General features: G+C 28.7%; 4 protein-coding genes across 5 annotated transcripts in view; 3 read left to right on the top strand and 1 right to left on the bottom strand.

Moving 5' to 3' along the window:
* The window catches only part of LOC123296642 (protein snakeskin), a 5,743-nt gene extending 721 nt beyond the window's left edge, over window positions 1–5,022 (bottom strand). The window contains exons 1-2 of the mRNA XM_044878199.1: window positions 4,859–5,022; window positions 1–52 (exon numbers count right to left, since the gene is read on the bottom strand). Coding sequence (XP_044734134.1) covers window positions 1–52; window positions 4,859–4,909 — 103 coding nt within the window. The 5' untranslated portion in view covers window positions 4,910–5,022. The remainder of the gene's footprint in view (window positions 53–4,858) is intronic.
* The window catches only part of LOC123296640 (adenylosuccinate lyase), a 20,820-nt gene extending 13,186 nt beyond the window's left edge, over window positions 1–7,634 (top strand). Inside the window, exons 2-4 of the mRNA XM_044878197.1 lie at window positions 5,752–6,100; window positions 6,586–6,821; window positions 6,878–7,634. Of these exons, the coding sequence (XP_044734132.1) occupies window positions 5,752–6,100; window positions 6,586–6,821; window positions 6,878–7,603 (1,311 nt within the window). The 3' untranslated portion in view covers window positions 7,604–7,634. The remainder of the gene's footprint in view (window positions 1–5,751; window positions 6,101–6,585; window positions 6,822–6,877) is intronic.
* Window positions 7,635–9,004: 1,370 nt separating this feature from the next.
* Window positions 9,005–14,271, top strand: LOC123294491 (nucleobindin-2). Of its 2 annotated transcripts, XM_044875537.1 has the most exons (11): window positions 9,006–9,159; window positions 9,220–9,327; window positions 9,408–9,677; window positions 9,829–9,993; window positions 11,043–11,145; window positions 11,390–11,570; window positions 11,644–11,800; window positions 12,707–12,766; window positions 12,880–13,095; window positions 13,161–13,361; window positions 13,999–14,268. In XM_044875537.1, the coding sequence occupies exons 1-11, from the start codon at window positions 9,022–9,024 to the stop codon at window positions 14,143–14,145; spliced, it is 1,746 nt and encodes a 581-aa protein (XP_044731472.1). In that variant the 5' UTR covers window positions 9,006–9,021; the 3' UTR covers window positions 14,146–14,268. The 2 variants fall into 2 exon arrangements, with proteins under 2 accessions (XP_044731473.1, XP_044731472.1); XM_044875538.1 differs by lacking the exon at window positions 12,707–12,766 and having other exon boundaries at window positions 9,005–9,159; window positions 13,999–14,271.
* An 846-nt stretch (window positions 14,272–15,117) lies between these two features.
* LOC123295405 (vesicle-associated membrane protein/synaptobrevin-binding protein-like) lies at window positions 15,118–23,167 on the top strand. The gene is made up of 6 exons (XM_044876746.1): window positions 15,118–15,291; window positions 16,100–16,252; window positions 18,761–18,864; window positions 19,556–19,720; window positions 21,801–21,896; window positions 22,878–23,167. Exons 1-6 carry the CDS (start codon window positions 15,234–15,236, stop codon window positions 23,034–23,036), a joined length of 735 nt encoding a protein of 244 aa, XP_044732681.1. The 5' UTR covers window positions 15,118–15,233; the 3' UTR covers window positions 23,037–23,167.
* The last annotated feature ends 225 nt before the right edge of the window (window positions 23,168–23,392 follow it).

Below are 23,392 nucleotides of genomic sequence, written 5' to 3'. Positions count from 1 at the left end.
GTTGTCCATCGTAACCAGTTCGGTATAAAATTAGGATGATTAAATTTAGTAGCTAGAACAAAAAATAATTACGCATTAAAATCGTTTCATATTTTTTTTAAATAGTAGCAATAATTTAAACTGCCGGAATTCAAATACCGGACTCTTTCGCCGAAATAATGAAGATATTACTTTTAAAGAACAGCATATTGTGTAACGAGTACGAAAACTGTATAATGCCCATGAAAGCGGAATTTAAAACAAGAAAGAAGTCACTATATAACATCGTTTCAAGCTGAGGTGTTAGATATTTGCCTAAGTGTGGGTATCCGGGCTTCGCCAAAGTTTTGGTGCAATTAAAAAGAAAAATGTTAATTCCATCGAATCGGCTCATTTTACCCTAATCGAAGACTCTTTTGATGAATGGATTGTTTTATGTATAGTATGACATCTTGGCCGAGACTTGGGCAAACATTGATAAACCAACACTTGAATCATTCGATTTAATTGACGTTAACACAAGGCTGAAAATCTCAAATGCTGACTTGGACTTTTTCGTCAAACTTGATATAAAAAACTTTCTGAGGCACTGTTGATAAATTTGAGGCGCATTTTTATAAAATTGGGGGACGCAATATATTGAAGCCTTTCATTTTCCAGAGTTATATTTTTGAACTTATTTTCCATACTTCCAATGGGCCGGAAGATGAATAGCGAGCAAGATGGCTGATATTATCCTCTCTATTATTTAACCTCAACACTCGATTTCGTAATGCCAATCAAGAGGAAATAAGCACCCCCAAAATTGAAATAATTTCGGGGCGGCTTTTTCGACAAGATTGCATCGCGCATCTTGAAGATAGGTTTGTTAGACCTATCTGCCATTTTGTACTCAAATTCATACACCTGCCTTCAGTCCTATCTGACCATATTTCGCAATGCAGTCATGTCGACAAAACTTTGGAGGTTTATATCTACCTCGTGATTTGAGCTACGAAATCGAGTCTTGAACGAAAAACGGCAAATAAGATGATATCTCTGCTCGGGTAATAAAAGCTCGACTCAGTCATTTCTAATTGATTTTTCATGTCTTTTTTCTGGACCATCTTTCAATAAACACTGTTTAAAATAAAAAAAATCGGTGGACAAACTCATTGTTAAAATGTATTGTTTGTTATCTGCTAAATTACACAACATGTGTAATGTATATATAAAACATATTCCATGCGTACTATGTATCTTCAAATTTTTATCTTTTATCTTGTTTGATAAATTTGTCTTACTAAAATAAGTCAACACATTATAATTGTAAATAATTTTAATATTAATTACCACACCTAAATAAATTGTATTCTATGGGTATGTGTGATTCATTCTACAACTCATAAACTCATGTTGCTTACTTTTTATTGTTGTTTAAATTCTAATACTATGACACAATTTAGCTAGTAATTTACTAAGTAATACTACATTATTACACGTATGTTGTATTTTAGGAATCCGTAGTATTATTTAATCTTATTTATTATCGTATTATCACTCTTATCTTTACTATACCAAACTATTCATTGAGAGTAAATATTCACTTTGAAATGCATTTTCTTTGTGCCTTTGTGATTCATTGTTAAATATGTTAAGGTCAAGGGACGAAAAAGCACACTGATACCGAATCCTATAAGTGTATATGCATTGTGATACTTGCTTTTTGAGAAAACCACGCTACAGTAGCTTTCAATAGCAGTTTTATCGCCACAAATAATTATCTTCAAAAGATCGATAATAACAAGTTTCTCTAATATTTAGTGTTGCCGCCAGATGAGGCTAGAAAATAATAGCATGTCTATCGTCTTGTCTTGTCTTATTTCGAAAGTCCGACATTTATGCCGGCCGAAAGTACGTACTTTCTGCTTCTGTTGGGAATAAGAAAGTCCCACATTTATGCTTTAGTACCAAAGCATAAATGTAGGACTTTCGGGCTCCCAATAGAACAATTAATTATATCTCTTTATCATTAGAAATAGATTGGGAGGTGGTGACACTCGCCTCCTGACATTTATGTTGAAAATTTTGTTTTACACCAAGATATAGAAGTTTAAATGTTTTTATCGGTACTTTACACAAAACAGTTAAAACTTATGGATGCAAGGCAATTGCGACCAAAAGGGTAAAATTATTACAAAAACTTTCAGGCATTAGGTCTTAGGCCTAACGCCTTTCTATTCTAGAAGTCAATTAATACAAAAACTAATACAGATGGCGGATCCTTAGATATTCCGCTAAAAATACTAGTTTTTATACATTTGCCAATATTCTCGGATACCAAAGGAAACAATATAAATCGATTAGGCATCCATATTTTAGTGTAAAATTAGAAGCAAAAATTTTTCTATTCTAAACTGTATTTGGGATTTTTATACGACCTGGGCTCGCAAATAAGATTTATATTCTTAAAAGCCTTACTATATGGTTCTTCAAACCTCCGGGAAAAAAATATTCCTTATTTTTTCATTTACTTTTATTAAGGTGAGGTCCATAACTTTACATACAGGGTGTAAAATAACACACGCCTATTGATTGGAGAATGAATTGTTCAAGTAAAAATAAGTCGAAAACGTCTTAGAAATGAACGCATTTTAGTCGCAGGAAAGATGTGTGGATGGGTAGCTTATTGAACATGATTACAGTCTGCTCAACAAGTTCAAATTAGTATACTTTGTGAAAAATTAACTTTGAGATAAATTTCTCACGGTTAGAAATTCTTTAAAGTTTTTATAAAATTTTTTTTGTGCTGAAAAACTCTGTTGGCACATTTTTCTAGACATCATTCCGAATCCAACGAGCTATCGCGCATATTTTTAATGAATTTATAGAATTTATTTCTAAGTATTTTATTTCTTTTCTGTATCACTGGTATAAATAAACAAATGAACAATGACCCATTATAACATTTCAATTTATGTGGGCTACCGAACCACAATCAAAATCTATTAATAGTTTCTACCATACATAATTCATCAATATCCATCAATATTAACAGTAATTCAATGTATAAAGAATTTTCATTACATTTCATCAAAGATTTCATCGATGAGGTCGATGAGAAGTATACTAATATATTTTTTATACCGATTAATCTCGAATTTTACAACTTCACTACAGAAATCGTTCACGTTATAAAGGAGACTAACAATATTTTCATTTTTAAACACGCAATATTTTCGATTTGGTTGAACATTTTTTAGGGTTAATCTCGTTATAGGTTGATTTATCCTAAAATCAGTGTTTTTGGAAAAATATTTATAAAGCTTCAACCGAACGATTAACGATTACATAATGAACAAGTTTAACGATAAGCAGAAGCAGGAAACAAATAACAATAATAAATATCCTTTATTTAAATCAAAAGATTATTACAGCTGATTAATTCTGACTCGAAAGCAAAAAATCGTTAAATTCCTTAAATTTAGCTGTAGCTAAATCTCTGTAATGGATTTTACCGAAACAGTTTTTAATTGGCTTTCTTCGTCGTCGTTAGTTTTTCTCTAATCAATACGAAGCGGTTGATACCTTTTTTTTCAAAATCATCTCATATAGAAATGAAATATTGTTTCTATGTAAGTAATTATCTTGTTTTTTTTTTTTACTGAAATACTTATTTAATTGACATTTAACCCCACCAAAGTTCAATAAATTATATTTGTTCATTTCTCATGTAAGTAATTATTATGTACGATATTAATTAATTCAATTGGATAGGTACTTAAATGCATAACAACAGAGTTAGTCTTCGGTTTTTTAAATATTAATTTTTTTAATTAAGTTCCTACACATATTTTGCAAATTCAAAATATCATTCTTAAGGATGTACGAGCGCCAGGGAAATTTCGAATAAAAGGTTTGACTTTTTTTTAAACATGAATTTAGAAGTTTTAATCAATTCGATCGTTTGGCCGATTATTTAAATAATATATTACTTCAAAAGAAGGCATATTTAACATTGGTCTCATATGTTTTCATAGATTTCTCCAAAACCAGTCGGTGGAAATTAGGACTATTTAAAAAAAAAAAATTTTAATTAAAGTTAAAACCTTAATAAATTATTGGAAACAAAAAACAAACGTTGTACCCAACTAATTAAGGATGTACGGTAGTGGGGACGCAAATTTAAAAAAAATTATATTTTCAATTTTTATGTTGAATTTTGTTATAACTTGACAATCAATATAAGACGAAATTTAAGAATAAAATTTTTCGATATCTGGAGTAATTTTTAATTCTATAGTAAATTAAAAAAACTTAAGGAGATACATGAGATAACAATATGAATTTCATTTTCAAACACATAATAATTTTCGATTTTGTCGAAACCTTTTTAGGGTTCCTGAATAAAATAAATTTAAAAGGCTAATAAGTTTACCTAAATTAGTTTAAGGGACTCTAAATAAAACATACCTTTAACTAAATGAAAAATAATTTTTTTAATTATTCGACTTTCAAGTTGTAATATTTCCCGATATCAAAACGAATTTCTTTACAAAAAGTTTTACAATTTTGCATTGTGTATTGCCTATATCGATTCAAATTTTAAAGTTTTAATCAATATATTTTATATAGTAATCTTTTTCATCATCATTTTATATAGTAATCAAAAATACATAATTATCAGGATACTTAATAATTTTTTTGTTGTTTTCGTGCAGGGAATTCGAAACAGACGTAAAATATTTAAAATATTTTCAAACTCAAAAATAATTTACAAGCATTCTATTAATTACTTGAGCTCAAACTTTATGGCGCAAGTGTAAACTAATTAATATGATGAACTAACTCTAGATTATATTTAATCATTTTTATAGAATCAATTAATTAATATAGTTACCAATTTAAAACTTTTTATTACAACACTACCAACGGTTTGTATCGACACCATTTTTTTAAACACAATTTTTTTTTCTACCAAATTTAATTATTTTACTTAAGATTTAAAAAATATTCATACAAAAATTCTTCACCACACCTGTTACAATTACAATAATGTTTTGTGTCCCCTCATTCATACTAACTAGATAAATTCTTATCTTATCCAGGTACCTAATAAAATGACTAATATTATAAAGTGATAACAAAATATGTTGCTCCATTATCCAATTGTCATGTTTTTATTATGATTGTAAAAAATCGGAAATTTCTTTTTTGTCTCCGTTTTGTATAATAACCATTTCTAGAGCATTTTCGACTCAAAAAATACAAAATGGGATCGCTTTAAGATTTGGACGATCAACTTCTGAGATATCGACTTAAATCGAAGATGAGGGTGATATCCTGTTCCTGTAACAATTTTTTTCAGTCAATATCTTAGAAACTTATCGTTCAAACACAAAATCAACCAGATTTTCGCGTCTTTCGATTATCTAGAGTAATTAGGATTCAAATTCGTAAACATTCAACTTATTTGACGATAAGATGAGTATTTTTCGTAATATCTCCAAAATCGCTCCGAAACAAAAATAATTTAGATCGATATCTCAAATACTGCTAACCCACTCGTTAAAGGAAAACTATTTTTGTAGGTTTTGGGACAAAATTGGTTTACTTAGCATTTTCAATTTTAATCATTGAAAGCAGTTACAAAACGAAAATTGTACTAAGTACTACGAAAATTTATGGTTATTTGATCCAGATATTCTTTATATCTAAAAATATATACTAAGAGACTATACAATAAAATCTACAAATTAGCATAAATTAAAAATTTTCTTTTGTTTGTTTTAGGAATTGGGTCTTGATATTACCGACGAACAAATCAATGAATTAAAACAACATGTGGATGATATAAATTTTGATGCTGCAGCAGCAGAAGAGAAACTGACACGTCATGATGTAATGGCACATGTCCATGTTTTGGCAAATTTATGTCCAAAAGCAGCTCCAATTATTCATTTAGGTGCAACATCATGTTTTGTAACTGACAATACGGACTTGATTATAATTAAAGATGGATTAGATTTATTACTTCCAAGATTGGTTGGTGTTATCAGTAAATTGTCAGAATTTGCTGAAAAATATAAAGATTTGCCAACATTAGGTTTTACACATTTACAGCCTGCGCAATTAACAACAGGTAAGCTCTCTCTACCAATTGGGTCAGAAAACCTTGTTCCAGTATTTCTTCAGTTGGTTCTCCAGTGTCGAAGATCAACGCAGCAAGTGATATATGACCTCCTCTTTCTTATTCTAATTCTAAATGCTAATTGTCGGTTATAGCCTCCATTTTTTTGGACCATTCCTCCAGTAGTTTTATATCCGTGGAGGTGATAAGTAAATTATATATTTGCTGTTCTTTACTGCCTCTAGCTCTACGGTTAATTCATCTCCGCGTTTTTTTAATGGAGGGGAATCTATCGCAGACAAATCTTTCCGTAGCATATCTATGACAATCTGTCATCATCTTTCACGCTATGCATTTAAGTGAAGTTCCTGCGGATGAATGTGGCAAGCCCAGATAATCTGCCACTCTCGTTTTTAAATCTGCTTTCTCGATTTTATCATCTAAACAAACTAAGGCAGTTTTTAAATTTTTAATGTTATATTTTTTTATGCTTTTAGTTGGAAAACGAGCTACATTATGGATATTCGATTTACTATTAGATGAAGTAGCATTATCTAGAGCCAAAGACGATTTAAGATTTCGAGGCGTGAAAGGAACAACTGGCACTCAAGCATCGTTTTTACAACTTCTTGAAGGTGATTCCACAAAAGTTCGTAAATTGGATAAACGTGTTGCTGAATTGGCAGGATTTAATAAGACTTATCCAGTAACCGGCCAAACATACTCCAGAAAAGTAATAAACAATCAGTTCAAACTTTTTCAAGAATTCTAAATTTAAATTTTTTACAGGTTGATGTAAATGTTTTAGCTGCTCTTAGTGGTTTAGGATCAACCATACATAAAATTTGTACCGATTTAAGGTTATTAGCATCACGAAAAGAATTGGAAGAACCATTCGAAGCCACACAAATTGGCAGCTCTGCAATGCCATATAAACGTAACCCAATGCGATCAGAACGATGCTGTGCATTGGCTAGACATTTAATGACATTAATCGGTGATGCAACCGCCACGCATTCCGTGCAATGGTTAGAACGTACTTTGGATGACAGTGCAAATAGGAGATTGTCATTGGCGGAAAGTTTTCTCAGTGCAGAAGCAGCTTTATTAACATTATTAAATATATCCCAAGGAATTGTTGTATATCCAAAAGTAATTCATCGTCATATTTTACAAGAATTGCCATTCATGTCCACAGAAAATATAATTGTTGCAATGGTTAAAAAAGGTGGTGATCGCCAAATATGTCATGAACGAATTCGTGTACTGTCTCATCAAGCAGCTGCTCAAGTTAAAGAACACGGATTAGATAACGATCTAATTGAACGAATTAAAAATGATCCATATTTTAAACCTATACTGGATGAGTTAACAGATTTATTAAAACCAGAAACATTCATTGGTCGTGCATCAGAACAAGTTACAGAATTTTTAGAAGATGAAGTAAAACCATTATTGAAAAAATATGCCAATTCATTAGCCGCAGCTAATTCTCCTGTAACATTAAATATTTAACATGTTTTTGTTGTAATATAATTTTTTAATGAAATCGAAAATAAAAGTTTTATGTTGTCTTTCCAAATTTTAAATCAATTGTTAGTATAAAAAACTTAAAAAATTTATAGAAACATTAAATTGTATTTTTATATTAAGAATAAAAATTCTATAAGAAGTTTATATTTTAACTTTATTCCATTATTAGCTTTCCATTATTAAATTTTATTATATTTAACCATTGATTCCTAATATCTTTTCAATTCCGGTAATAAGTGAATAAGTCTTAGTCAGGTGATACGGGTTTTCCAGCTAAGAGATACTCTATAAACAACCTGTCGTTCACAACATCAATACGCATCAGTAGTTTTTAGAAACTTGCGTAGTATACACTCCATTGTAATTCCATTAAAAAATTTCAATGTTTGTTATTTTATGTTTCCAAGGAATCAAAATTTTATTCTAAAGCACTTCTAGACATGCTAGAAAGATGCGGAAATCGTAAAACTTCAACTTTTCATCCCTATAACTACGCCTTTCCTTCTTTACATTAAATGATTTTTTCTTTACTTAAAGGCTGAAGGCCACGGGCTCAAGGGGGAATGCCCTTGCTAGCAAAATATGGAAAAAAAAAACAAACGCAAAAAACCACAAAAATTATTTTTGATTTAAAGGTATCCCTGACGAGAGAAAAATAAGAAAAAAAAATTTTGTTTCCAATTTGGATTAAAAGCTCCGTTTTAATTAAAATAAAACCGTTTTAATTCAAAAAATACAAAAATCAGCTTATATTGATGATTTATTACATAGTTTCTGAGATATCGTATGAAGAGCAATTCAGTAAAATCGGCTAAAATTTCGTATCAAGAGCTGTTTTTCGAATCGATATCAAGCATTTTTTTAGAAAATATTTGTCTGTTACTGGAAAAGTTTAAATAGTTTAATGAAAAAATACATTCGGATATTCCCCCCCCCCCAACATAGCACCCTAGTTTCAAACTAGTTTATAAAAAATATATACTTTTACTTTTTATTGATTGTCGATAGATGGCATTAATGTTTTTGAAATTAAATAACATACCAGTATACTGATCAGTACCGTTTGACATTTCATTTCTACGTATTCAGTGTTGTAAACAATGACGTCATTGTTATGGTCAGTATGCTGTCATTAATAAAAGAACACAAGCACAATAATTTATCTCGGAATACAATCGGATGCAATAAAATAAATAAATCTTATATAGGTACATTACATACAAGCAAAACATATTGTAACACGTCAGATTTTAAGGGTATCAAATTTTCCAAAATAATAATGTAAAGTATAAAATTGCAATTTTCCCCCAAATCTACGTCATCAAAAGTACAAGAATTTATAAAATTCAACGTATAACTATTTATTAACAAAGTAATATTTATTGTGAAAAGTCCTAAAAATGAAGATTTTACTGGAAGTTTTTGTGATATGTTTAATTTTTGGACAAATAATTTGTCCTCCAGTTAAAGAACAAAAAAAGGGTGATGAAAATAATGAAAACAGTGAAAATGAAATTCCAACAGACAAAGATGATTTGGTAAGTTTTGTATATTTGGCCATTTTATAGTTTTTATAAAATTTTTAAAATTGCTTTTAGGAAGATTATATGGAATATCATAGATATTTAAAAGAAGTCGTAAATGCATTAGAAAGTGATCCAGAATTTAGAAAGAAATTAGAAAAAGCTGATGAGGCTGATATAAGGGTGAGTTGATAAATCGAATTTTATTCGTTCTGTATTAGTTTTCATTTAATATTTTTATTTACAATTGACGTGTTGTTTAGAATGGGAAAATTGCCCATGAATTAGAATTCGTGTCACACCATGTAAGAAATCAATTAGATGAAATTAAAAGAGCGGAGATCGAACGTCTTCGTCATTTAGCTTCATTGAAAAATAATATAGAAAATGGAATAGTTAATGAAAATCATTCTCGAGGCGCAAGCCATGGAGGAAATTCAATCGATGATTCTGATGTAGAACATTTAGACCACCAAAATCCTCACACATTTGAAATAGAAGATTTGAAAAAATTAATAGCAAAAACGTCACAAGTAAGTATAACAAAAATATATGTAACTAAAATCAAAAGAGTCCAACCTTGACTGAAAAAAACCTAAAAAAATAACACTAAATCTTCCATTTTCATCCCAATTAATAGTCAACAATATTTAATCAACTATAAATTGGATTTAATAATTTTAGGATTTAGCTGAAGCTGATAAAAAACGAAGAGAAGAATTTAAAAATTATGAAATGCAAAAAGAATTCGAAAAACAAGAAAAACTTAAAGCATTAGATGAGGAAAAAAGGAAAGAAATGGAAAAACAAATACAAGAACAAGTCGAAAAACATAAAAAACATGCACCGGTAATTATCTTTAGATTATTTGTTTTAGTTAATGGTAATGTTTAGAGTGATCAACAAGTATTTAGCCTAATTTTTTTTAAACATATTTCTTACAGCAATAATTTGATTATTATATTAGTGCTTGAGTTTTTTAATAACTTAGCCTAGCAATAAAAAATTTATTCTGTTCTGTTTAAAGGGATCAAACATAAAAAAAACATGATAATGTTGTAGTCATATTAAAATTTGGGGCAAATACAGGGCTGGATTAACCTTCAAAGGGGCCGTAGACAACCATCAATTTGGGGGGCCGTTTTTCACGTCCGTTCCCTTCTTTTTTCAATTAAAAAATACAAACTTATATCTTTCATAAAAATTTTATTGTCACAATGTAATAATATCAATAAAATTACTATCTACATTTTAAACATGCCCTTTTCTACATTTGTTTTCGGCAAATTCATCAATTATATCATCAATATCGATTTTGTCAGTATTTTGTGATTCATCATCAGCAATGATTTCTAGAGCCTCTAATATGATATCAAATGAATCGTAAACTGCATTCGTCGCATTCGAATGTGCTTCCCATTGTGTAGTTGACATACACTTCTTTGCAGGCTCATACAATTTGTCAAATGAGTCGGAAATGTCCTTTTTAGGAACCTTGTCTAGTTCGTCGGTCGTCGCCTTTTGAATGTGGTCAATTGAGTTTTATTTATTTGAGTAAAATTTATTTTCAGTTCTGATTATATTTTTCTTCCACTCTCTAGAATTTTATGTTTGTAAGAAAATTATAGAAGTCTTTTTCGTTTTTTCGGGGGCTCCCTAAAATCGGGGGCCCCAGGCAACTGCCTATTCTGCCTACTTGTTAATCCGGCCCTGGGCAAATATAAGTCAACATGTAGAGTTCGTCTTTCTAAGCCAAGTTTCACCCAATGCGACTATTAAGCGTTTTGATAAAAAAGACTTTTCTTTTACTTTTCGTGTTTTCATTTGTTGAAGATATGTTTTAATTTTTATCTCAAAAGAAATGAACAAAACTTTAACATTTGCATAATATGTTTCAGTTACATCATCCAGGCAGCAAGCAACAATTAGAGGAAGTTTGGGAAAAACAGGATCATATGGATAGTCAAGATTTCGATCCAAAAACATTCTTCATGCTACATGGTAATATATATTATGTATATTATTATATTAATCTAAGACGCAGCAATATTAATGGGTATATAATTGTTCTCAGGGACCATTTCTTCATAAACGTATATTACGTAAATATAAACTTTCGTTTTATGAAGAAATAGTCTGTATAAAAGATCTATCTTATATCCGTTAATATTGCCGAATCTCCTACTACATATGTATATTGTATTTTGAAATTAGACTGAAAGTTGATGAACAAAATTATATTTAGATTTGGACGGTAATGGTCATTGGGATCAAAATGAAGTCAAAGCATTGTTTTTAAAAGAATTAGATAAACTTTATCAGGCAGGTACACCTGAAGATGATATGAGAGAACGAGCTGAAGAAATGGAAAGAATGAGAGAACATGTTTTTAATGAAGCGGATGTAAATCGTGATGGTCTTATTAGGTAAGTATTTTATTATCTACCATAATATAATCTAAAATTATCTAACAATCAACAAAAATTTGAATGATTGTAGTTTTCAAGAATTTTTAGACCAAACCAGAAAACCTGATTTCAATCAAGATCCTGGTTGGGAAGGATTGGATCAACAGAAAGTATACACTCAAGAAGAGTATCAAGAATTTGAAAGGCGACGTTTAGAGGAAGTTCAACGTTTAATTGCACAAGGAATTGTAAGATTCTCTCACATTTAATTTGAAATTTTTTTTGTTATGTATTCAACAAATTAATTTAGCAATTACGTGTATTGTGTTTTAATATGAAGAGTTTTAATTAATCCCAAACAAGAATTTACGTAGATACTTACAATTTAGTTTTTATATTCATAGTATTCCAACATTTCATTATCTAATTATCTTTTAGATTTTATTCAGACAATGGAAGCTATTGTACGACCTAAAAAGAAATTTGTATGCAACCCCAACCTCGGTTTTGCAATCGGAGCTCTAAATTGCTGTCTGCATGGGGACTCTTAATATTGGAATCTTATGAATATAAATAATAATTTGATTTATTTTATCGAATAATTTGGTTGCGAAATGAAAAGACGTAATTATAATAATAAAAATCGAATTTCGAATAATAAACCCCCAAATGATAATAAGTTGTCGAAAGATTACATTTTTTCGGTCTGGATAAAAAAATGTGAAAACATTTCAGATTTGACTTCTAGTTCTGCTAAGAAACTTTCGAAATTTGATTTTGATTATACATAGATATATTTTTAGTTAAATTTCCTATGCAATCGGTTTTTTATTTTTATTTATGTCCTATGCGTTCAAGGTCGAAAAAATTAAAATATTTATAGAAGGTTTAGTGCGTTCGTCTTAAACGTTAAAAAACATAAAATAGAAGCAAATTTTTTAAAAATATAATGGTAAAATATCGATTACTTCTTATTTTATTTCATTAACTTGGAAAATATTTGTTTCGTCAATCAAAAATTATTTTTGCTCTTTCAAATAGTTATTAGTTGCACGAAAACATAAAACAAATCCAATCGAAGATTGCTTGTTCTTTTATTGATTATAACACCTAAATTATTTTGTTGCACGTTTTTTTTTTGTTTTCGCATGCAGCTACCACCTAATCCAGCTGGTTATCCTCCACATCCAGGTCTAGGAGGTCATCCAAATCAGGTAACATAGTCTTAGAAATAATTTTTGTATAGTATTTTCATTTCAAGTATAATTGAGATAATTTTAATGAAATCTATGGTGTGGGTATAAATTAATCGTTTTCTTATTCATAGTTCCCACCTCAAGGACACCATCCAAATCAACAATATCATCCTAACATGCAACCACAATATCAACCGCCACCACAAGGAGCATATGCTCAACATCCTCAACAGTATGGTCAACAACATCCAGGAAATATTCAAGCCCAACAGGCTCAATATCATCAAGCACAACAACAGGCCCAATATCATCAAGGGCAAGGTGGTCAACAATATCATCCTCAGCAAGTAAGTGTTCATATATACCAAGTAAAGTGAAAAGTAAATATTTACAAACTACTTATACGAATTAGGTACCACAATACCAGCAGCACCCAAATCAAGTGAATCCAGGAAATAATATTCCCCCACATGGTAATCAAGTACCACCTCAAGGTGGTAACGTTCCACCATCGGGAGTAAACACACAGAATCAAAATCCTCCAGTGGTACCACAGCAACCTAGTCAAAATAATGGTGTGCCACATATTCCAGTAAATGATCAAAATCAGCAGGTATTTTTAGATCGTTCATATTTCTGTATTTCCTTTGTTATAGTATATTTTTTTACATTCATAGCATTCGAATCTGATGTCACGATAGTAAGTTTAACATTTAATCAAACTTAAATATTTTTATTTTACTTATATTTTAATGACTTCTTATGGTTGGAGATACTCTACCAGCGGTGAAATTAAGAACTAATATTGGTACTTTTTTGACAGTTTTCTGATTAAAAGCACACTATAAAAATAACTTAATTTGACAACAATAACGAGAGGTTCTGTTCTATATAGAAAACACATTTTCATGACAATAATCACTCTAAATAAAATATAATTTCTCACAAAAACTACTACTTGCTTATAAATAAAATAAATTCGATAAAAATGAGATTTTTTTGACAAGGAGCACCCTTTTTTAAATAATATAAGTTGACAACAATAAATTTCGAACTAACAAAATTGGTTCATAATTTTATCACTGTGCCGCTGATATTTTAACCAGTAACTAGTTCTAGTCCAATATGTACTGTTAATCAATAAAATTGTATAAGTAGAGAGAAATAAAAGATTTTGAATGCTTTGAATATAAAAATGTGCTAAATATTCAAAATTATTCCATGTTTGTAAACATAAATTTATGTTGTAGCTAAATTCAAATACTGGATTGAATAATCAACAATCTCCACCGTTGCCAGCAGCCAATGTAGATCAAAATAGCATACCTGTAAATGGGAATCAAAATAACATACCTCCATCAAATAAACAATCTGAAGAAAATAGCATTAAACAATAATATCGTCAAATATAATAATTTTTCATGACAATTTTGGATCAACTAACGGAATTGTTAAAATTGAATCTAAATAACCAAAAAAAGTATTTTATGTTGAATATATTAATAAATGTTATACGGATTTTATATCAATCAAATTATTTTTTATTTAATAAATAAAATATATTTAAAATTTAAAATATTTTTATATCATGAAAGGTATCCCTTTATTAATCCATGAGTGGCCACAAATCTGAAAAATCGAGAGTTATCAAGGAATATGATTAATTGGAAAGTATTGTAGAAGCTACCCAAAAATAAAATGAATTATTGACTGCAATACTCTTATGTAAAAAATATAAATTTCAATTGCTGCAAACGAGAATTTATATAATAATTCGGATAAAAAAACCTCGATGTAATGACAGCTTTTCTGAGGGATAAACGAAACGATAAAGTAGAAAATAAAAAATTTGTCTGATTAAAATAGAAACGTTAATATAAAATTAATAAATCAAAATTTTCCCCTTATACTGGATTTGCTCAATGCGTTAGAAAAATGCACAAAAAATTGGGATAGTCTTTTGAAAACCAAGAGATACGATCTGAGGAACATTATTACTAAATCCTAATTAGGTTTAGCATAATGTATTTAGTTACCTTGAAAAATATTGCTTAGTATTTTAAATAACAATGGAAAACTTATATATTTGCTTATCTGGTGATGCGAACGTGGGATACATTCTTAATGAAAATAAATTGTGAATTTTGATTTAAGAATAAAATATTGAATTTTAACAAGATTGAAGTTACAATAAATTGTTGCTAAGCATTTTATTAGAATTTATATCAAATATACCGCCAAAATATTGAAAAAACTCTGACATACAATAGTAGTGTCATCTGTATGTGAAACAGATTTATAAAAATTTACGTAGTTATCGATGATGTCAGATTTATGTTCTGTAGCCATATTAGAATAATGGCGCATGCGTAAAATTTATCAAAAAACAGTCCCGAGCCGAAGGCTATTAACTTTTGACTGGTGAACTCAAAAATCATTATATAAAATTTAATATTGTTGTAAACTTTCAAATCATTTAATAAAAATGGCAAGACCGGAACAAATTATTCATATAGAACCACAAAATGAACTTAAGTTCAGAGGTAAGTGATATACCTGATATTTTATTGACGTAATTTTTATGAAGAAAATGACTGCTTAGCCAAGCCTGCATTACACTTTATTAGAAAAGGTTATTTCTATCTTATAAATCCCAGGAGGGGAGCTTTTTGCTCTAATTATATTTATAGTATTTACTTAATATAATGTTTCCAATGTTTGAGGTTCTTTGACTTGAATAATTATATGCTATGCTATCGACATATCAAATTGACAGCTGCATGATAGGATTACTATTCACGATCGTATTTTTGCCAAAGTTATTTTATTCAATTTTCTTATATATCATCAAAATGTATTACTTATTTCGGATTTAGGTCTATTTTTGAATAACTTGACATTTAAAATATAGCTATATAAATTTTTAAAACATCTAATTAAGACTTGGTTAAAAATGCAATGTCATTATATATTGAACTTCAGTCCTTTTGATTCGATGAAGTTTTATGACTTCATATTCATGTTTTAATTTTTTTATGGCAGGTAGTTAAAATCCAACTTCGACACTCAAAGTCAAATTACAATTCTCAAAATTGCATTACATTGTCTCAAACTTAAGATAGATACTAAACTCGCAATCCCATCATTAAAACAATTACATTTTTGTTACTAAAATAATGTTTATAAATTGATTCTTAGGCCTACACACATTTTTCAAAAGTTTTCTATAATTTTTGTTTCGTGTTTATTTGGGATTATTGATAACATTAGATTAAACAAATGCAAAACTTTATTGGAAGATTAACAAATTCAAATCGTGTTTTATGACTTAAGCTATTTGTTGTTTTATAGGACCGTTTAATGTACCAGTTACGTCATATATGAAATTAACAAATCCAACAGATAAAAAAGTAGTTTTTAAAATAAAAACTACAGCACCAAAAAAATATTGTGTACGACCCAATTCTGGTATATTGGAACCTAAAAATGTTATTGAAATCGCAAGTATGTTTTCATATATTTATTATTAGATATATATATTCAGTGATGTAACAGATAAGTGTTAAAATTAGCTAATATTACTGGCATAATTACAGCTAATAGCTTTTAGATCAGCCGCACATTATCGGAAATTATTTTAAGAAACATACATTTTATATTCAATTTTCTGATAATGTGCGGCTAACCTTAATAAACCACGATATCGGTGCGCAGTTCAAGGGCAAAACAGTTTAAAAAGTACACAGTTGAACCATTGTAACCGATATTACATGTAATATTCTATACCAATATTCAGTAAATTTACGCACAAAAGAAGCCTTTTAATTTTTTATAAGAAAATTTGTTTTTATAAATGAAATTTATTATTGTTTTAACGAAAAATAATGATAGGTTTTCGAGTTATTCGACCTTTCTAAGTGTAATATTTCACGTTTTCAAAACTACTTTGTATACAAAAATATTTACAATATATAATGTGTTTTGCCTGTATCGATTGACATTTTAAAAAATGAGTCCTATAAGCCAATCGATATCGGTAATGAGCATTAAATAATTGTATAATTAAAAAAAAAATGATTTGATAAATTAACATGAAATATCGCAATTTGAAAACCGAATACCTCGAAAATGTCACTGTTTTTTCTTGGGGGCAATGGTTAGTTTTATTTAGAGCTACTTGGGCTACCTTATTAAAAAATCACTTATCAAGTCAATTTGCGATACTTCTTTTACACTGATTTCAAAGGTTAGAGAAGTATAAAAAAATTGTATTATAACTTGATGAGAAAGGTGAAAATTTTATATATATTTAATTATACCTTCAATGCCCACTTTCATTCCTTTCTGATTTGAGTCACCTTTTGTGCCTAGTAAAAATTTGAATATAATCGGAGTGCACCACTTTTCGTAACTCCGAGACATTACGTACGTTAGAACTAAGAGACGTTAATTTGTAATGTAAAAAAACTAACAAATTTATGTTTAAATCAACATCCATCAAACTAATGTTCATTTAAATTGATGTTCGTGTTTTAATTAGATATTTGATTTAATAAAAAGGATTTAGAATAATAATACTAACACGTTACGTCACTGAAAATGAATATTTTTAAGTACTTAGAGTATGCATTTTTTCACCTCTCAGTTTAACACTATCAACTAAAAAATTGAAAAACAACATAAATTTGATAAAAATTATGTTTTTGTTCGCTTCCCAACTATCCATAGACTAATGCAAGCATTTATCCATCGATTATGCACGATGCTAATACAATTGCTATAATGTATAAACATTACCACGAATCGCATTGACACTAAACTGTAATTTGTCGTAAGATTGAAAGTTGAAAAATAGATATCTTAATCACATGGGAAATTATGGTTGAGACATTTCACAGACTACTCACAATAATGCATATGTTTATAGTATTGTCATTAAAATTTGCAACCAAGTGGAGACACTGTAATAAGAATCTGAGTACAGTGTATAGCCATTTTGGTCAAAAAGATTTGTTAGACGCAAAATCTAACATACTCTAAAATTCATTAATTTATTGCTGACTGTGTTCAAAAACACAAAATATTTCTCATTAGTGTCGTTTCATTAATAATTATTAATTTCGTCATACTCTGTGTGTAGGAATACTTCAATTGATATTAAAATTTTTTTTACTGGTGCTAAGAAATATTATTTTATCAACAATTTACCTATTTTTTAACACAGAGCTTGATGAAATTAGAATTAACAATGAAATGTTAAATAATGAATTAAGGTGTTTCGATACCAAAACGATAGTGTTACCAAAAAACTGAAATTTTGTGTGCCAATTAATGAGTATTTAATACGCCTTCTGTATAAACAAATCGATTTTCTGTACGGTTTACGATAAATTATTACGATTTACGATAGATTATTACGGTTTACGATAAATTATTAATTTACGATTTTTAAAAACAACCCTCTTCACATGGAGAAATATGAAGAAATCGCAATAAATTTTGTTTTTTCAAGTAAAAAAGTGCTTTTAAAAATGTTTTACCATTTACATGAAAACATTTATCAATATTCCTCAATTTTTAAGCTTTAAAATCATACTAAAACTAAGAACTGCATAAAAATAAAAAACTTTTTTTGGTAAGACACTGACTAACACTGACAGTTAATTCCTCTTAAACCGTACAGAAAATCGATATGCATTTTTCACAAGAGAAGTATAAAAGAATGATTAATTAATAAATAAAATTTCAAATTTTTTTGATCATTTTCATTTTTCCGGTGTCGAAATATCTTAAATTCTGTCAAAATTATTTTAGGCACGGGACAAATGAAATTTATTGCTTAAAACAAAGATCCGTATTCGTATCCGCGTTGTTCCGACACATCACAAGTTCGAATGCCATCATTTATAAGAATGTATATATATGTTGGATGAAAATTTGTTTTATAAATGCACAATGAAAACTCTCAAAAATTGTACTGCCATAAAAGTAAAAAAATTTATTTCATTTCAGTATGTTTACAACCGTTTATATTTGATCCGGCTGAAAAAAATAAACATAAATTTATGGTACAGACGGTAGTAGCACCAGAAGACGAATTTTGCGCTGATACTTTGGTAATATATGTTGATAAAGATATGATTATTGTTTATTCTATGAACATTCAGAAGATTTCGCACAAAATTATAGGAAAAGACCGCCCGTGTCAAATGAGATTCTGGAAATTACAAGTTGTTAGATGCTTATCAAAAGTCAAGTTTTAAAATTTTACAATTGGTCATATAACACGAAGTTTATATTGATAAACATTTAGCGCGCACACATACACAGATATATTCTTATAGAAAAAATTATATTTCATTTTAATTAGTGTGACTTATATAACTTCTACCATTAAAACTTAGAAAACGAAGTATTATTGGGTTTCGTGTACATTCAGATTTATATCAGCATCAACAAAACCTATATCCAGTTTTTGAGCTCATTTAACGGGAAGTACTTTTCCTATAATTTTGCACGGAACCAGACTTTGAGACATGTGCTTTTATGCACCATGATAACCGTAATAACTGGAAACAAATTTCCAAAGAATGGAAGTATAGAATAAGCAATATTGAAAAAATTTTAAATTTCTTCGATTTGTAGATCGATACTTGACAAAAATCTATTTTAAATGTAAAATAAAAAATAAATTTTTTATTTTTCATAAAAATTGTTTGTTTGTGACTATTGTATAGAAATCACAGTCTCTTCATCATAGCAAAATTATTTTTAATTTGTATCTAACAATTTTATTTAAATTTTTAGTGGAAAGACATTAGTCCTGAAAAATTAATGGATTCAAAATTAAAATGTGTATTTGAAATGCCTATGCAACAAGAAGGAGGTCTAACACCAAAAATACCTGTAAATGAGAACGCAGTTGTAGAAGATAAGGTGAAACGTTCTTTGGAGTATACAGCTAATAACGATGTATTGGTTTTTTTATTTTCATTTCATATTTTTAGATATTATTTGAATTATTACTTGAATGAGTTAACCAAATTTTCCAATGAATATTTCAAAGATTTAATTCAGTATCTGTATTTTTTTTAATAGCGCGACCGGTTGAAATTCATTCAATTAATGATTGGCTAATTCATTAAAAAAGTCGTGATTTTCAAACATTATGCGAAAAAAAATTTGTTTTTTGATCCTGAAAGAACGAAGGTTTGTCAAAACGTTCTTTTCCTTCAATATATCATTTGCACAATCATTATAAAATATAAGCGCGACTCACTGAGTGACACGATAAAAAAATAAGTAATACGGGATCTACATGTTGTGCTGTTTCAAACAGTTAAGTGCAATTGTGTGCAAGGTTTTTGTACAGAAATAGATAAAATGCTTTAAATAATTTGCGGTCGAATACGTGCAAATTTTTTAAAGAATTTGCAGGAAAGTGAAAACTTTTATTTTTATCATATTAAGAATTAGCCATTTACTAATAGCTAATCAACATAGAAGGCGTCTTAAAAAGTATTTCATAGATTGTAACATGCATGGCTAAGGTAATGTTTAAATGATTTGAGCAGCACCGTCTTTAACTGGGGACGCAAGGAGTGCATTGGACCCGATCGCAGGATCTTGGGGGCCGCCAAACATTCATTATTCTTATATAAATATAGGCAATAATATTGTTTATGAAATGCGTCTCATATAGCTGGATTCAATCGCCTTGCGACTTGATGTACTGCAAACATTAAATTTATATTTCTAAAAACACACGCGGCAAATTCAAAGAAACTCTGCAACTGCAAGTTGGTACGTGCACACTACTGTCTAGTCTATCAAAAAAACACAATAACACAAATAAAAACATAACGTTTGACATATCCACTTGTATTTATTTATTATTGAATTAAATAAACAAATAGAAGATAAAATCAACAATTTAATTGTTTAAATTAGTATTAGGAGTACAGGTTAAAAAAATATTTTATACTTTACTAATAAACTTTAAATTTATGGTATTTTTTTTCTGTCAAATTATTTGTTTAGCGTATTTTTTCCTAAGCGGTACATTTTTAGACCGTGAGTATATTTCCCGTCAAACGTAGACATAAAAAGATTGAAAATGAGGGATGAATCATCGAATTTGAACTTTTTTGTTGGTAAGGGGAGCGCTGTTTGATTTTTGCACTCCGGCGCCCAATATGGTTAAGACGGCCTTGGACTTGAGAATTGATCCATAGCTAATTTAGAAAAATGAAATCCCGGGATTTTATGAACGATTGTATTCGGTAGTTTAATTTATTATTTTCATCATTTTGCTACAGTTTTCTTTGAATTGAGACGCGAAATTAGAATTTATTTGTAGAAATTTTCACCGAAAGTTACATAACTGAAACCCTCTATGTATTTTGTGTTGTGAAATTGAACAGCCGTATTTACAATAGTAATAGTTTTATTTACATTACTTGTGAATTAATATAATTATAATTATAATAATTATAATTATATTAATTTATTAGTATATGCTAATTAATAATTATTAATTAGCATATACTAATAAATTCATTCTAACATATAAATTATTAGAACTTTTATCAAATGTTTATTATACAGTGTGCTAGAAAAGTACCGGAACAGTATAATTTTTGTAAAATTTGGTTTTCTGAAAACTGTATTCAACAAAATACAGTTTTTCTCTAATACAAACTAACATTGTTATTTTAAATTTTCGAAATAAATTTCTGCCAAATTTCTTGAGTTCTCGAAAAAACGTAGAGTTTTTTAATTTGAAAAAATCTCTTTCTAATTTAAAATTTTCTTTTATCTCTTATCGGTGAAAAATTAGAAGTCACTTTTCAGTGACTTTGAAAATCATTCTCGAGTTTAGAACTTAACTACTTTAGCTTTACAATTTTTGTATGCTTGGCTGCTGTTCCGGAACTTCGAACTTTGATGATACGCCTCTTTAGAAAAGCTGTACATTAGTTGAATCATATTACTTTTAGAATAAAGAATAAATTGTATTCATATAACTCATGTATGTTGTAATTAATTTTAGGGAAGTGCTGCAGCTAGTGTTACACCGGAAACAGAATTACTTGAAAAAGTTCGTGAGGAGGAAACTTACCTTCGACAAGAAAATTTACAATTAAAGGTAATGATATTACATTTTATTACAATAGGAAAATTTGTTTTCAACTAGTAAAAATTAAAATAACTTATAGAATACAGTAAATATTATACAAAGTCTCATAATGATAGTATTCGATCAATACCATGACACCATCGTGCATGAGTTATTCAGGCGTTTCCATAATAAGAAAGTTCTATTACATCAATTAAATTTTATGGATGGTTGTATTAAAGTCTATAAATTATACTTTAATTTACATGAAAAATTTTCCACTTTTTGTAATAAATTTAAATAAGTTATGATATTAATTTATACTTAAAAAAATATTATTCATTATTTTTCTTTGCTCATTTTTAAAATTTTCCACTAAAATTTATTGTCACTTGTTTAATAAGTTTTTTCTGACATTTACTATAAAAGTTTCATGTAAATCAGAGGTTCCCAAACTTATTTCGTCTCATATAAAACGAAGATTTATTGCATGTTTCATAAGAGAGACAGATCCGCGATTGATTCAGTTGTCCCCTCCGCATATAATATACTATTCGCACTGTCACTTCGACTCTTCTTTCCAGCTTTTTATTATACTACCTTCACATCGCATATCTCCATATCTAACAAAGCCTTAACGAAGTATTTCCAAAGACTCACACATCTCAGTTTTTATTTTTTTATTTGCATTTTTTAATCGAAAGAATAATATATTTTTCTTAAAATGATATTAAAGCCTTCTCAATTCGACTAAACTCAAATTCGTACATTAATGGATGACACTAATTATTTAGAATTGGGAAAATAATTTTTTTCCAATTATTTGTTATTTATTCCAATTGATATTTAAAATATTTTGGTATAATAGGAAAATTTTGACAGTCTTTGTTTGGGTAAAATATTTAGTCATAATGGAATAATACTGTAGTTCAGCATTTCTCAAAGTTTGGTCAAATTTTAATAAAATATTCAGTCAAATGCAAATTTTTAAATAACTATAATTATTTTCAGGAGGAAATTTTACGATTAAAAAATTGTATTGGTGCAGTTCCTGAAACAACTAAATATACTCCAGTGGCAACAGCTCCTCCAAATTTGTCTGTTATGTATTTGGCTGTGGCAATAGCCATGGCAATTTGTGGCATAATAGTTGGAAAATTTGTTCTATGAATGCTCTCTTCTACGCCACTCTCAAAAATACCACCACCTCCTTCCTATTCAACAACACTCCTGTTCCACAATTCTATAATGATGCTAATATAAAAAAAAAACCAACTAAAAAATATAAAATATATTTGTTATTTTTTCTTTTTTGTTTTTTTAATTGTTTTCTGGTGATGTCCACAGAAAATTAAAAAAAAATTCTCAGTGTATAAACGCAGTCATGTTTGCTTATCTCATAAACATACACAATTTTGGCTTTCATACAAATTCTATATAATATATATATATATATACAATTGTATTCCACATATTTAATATAATTTTTGATTACTACTTTTTTTTATACACAGTTTGTGATAATT

This window comes from Chrysoperla carnea, chromosome 3 (assembly GCF_905475395.1).
Source record: "Chrysoperla carnea chromosome 3, inChrCarn1.1, whole genome shotgun sequence".
NCBI lineage: Eukaryota > Metazoa > Arthropoda > Insecta > Neuroptera > Chrysopidae > Chrysoperla > Chrysoperla carnea.
The sequence above is the reverse complement of the archived record's forward strand: the minus strand, read 5'-3'. Positions and strand labels throughout refer to the sequence as shown.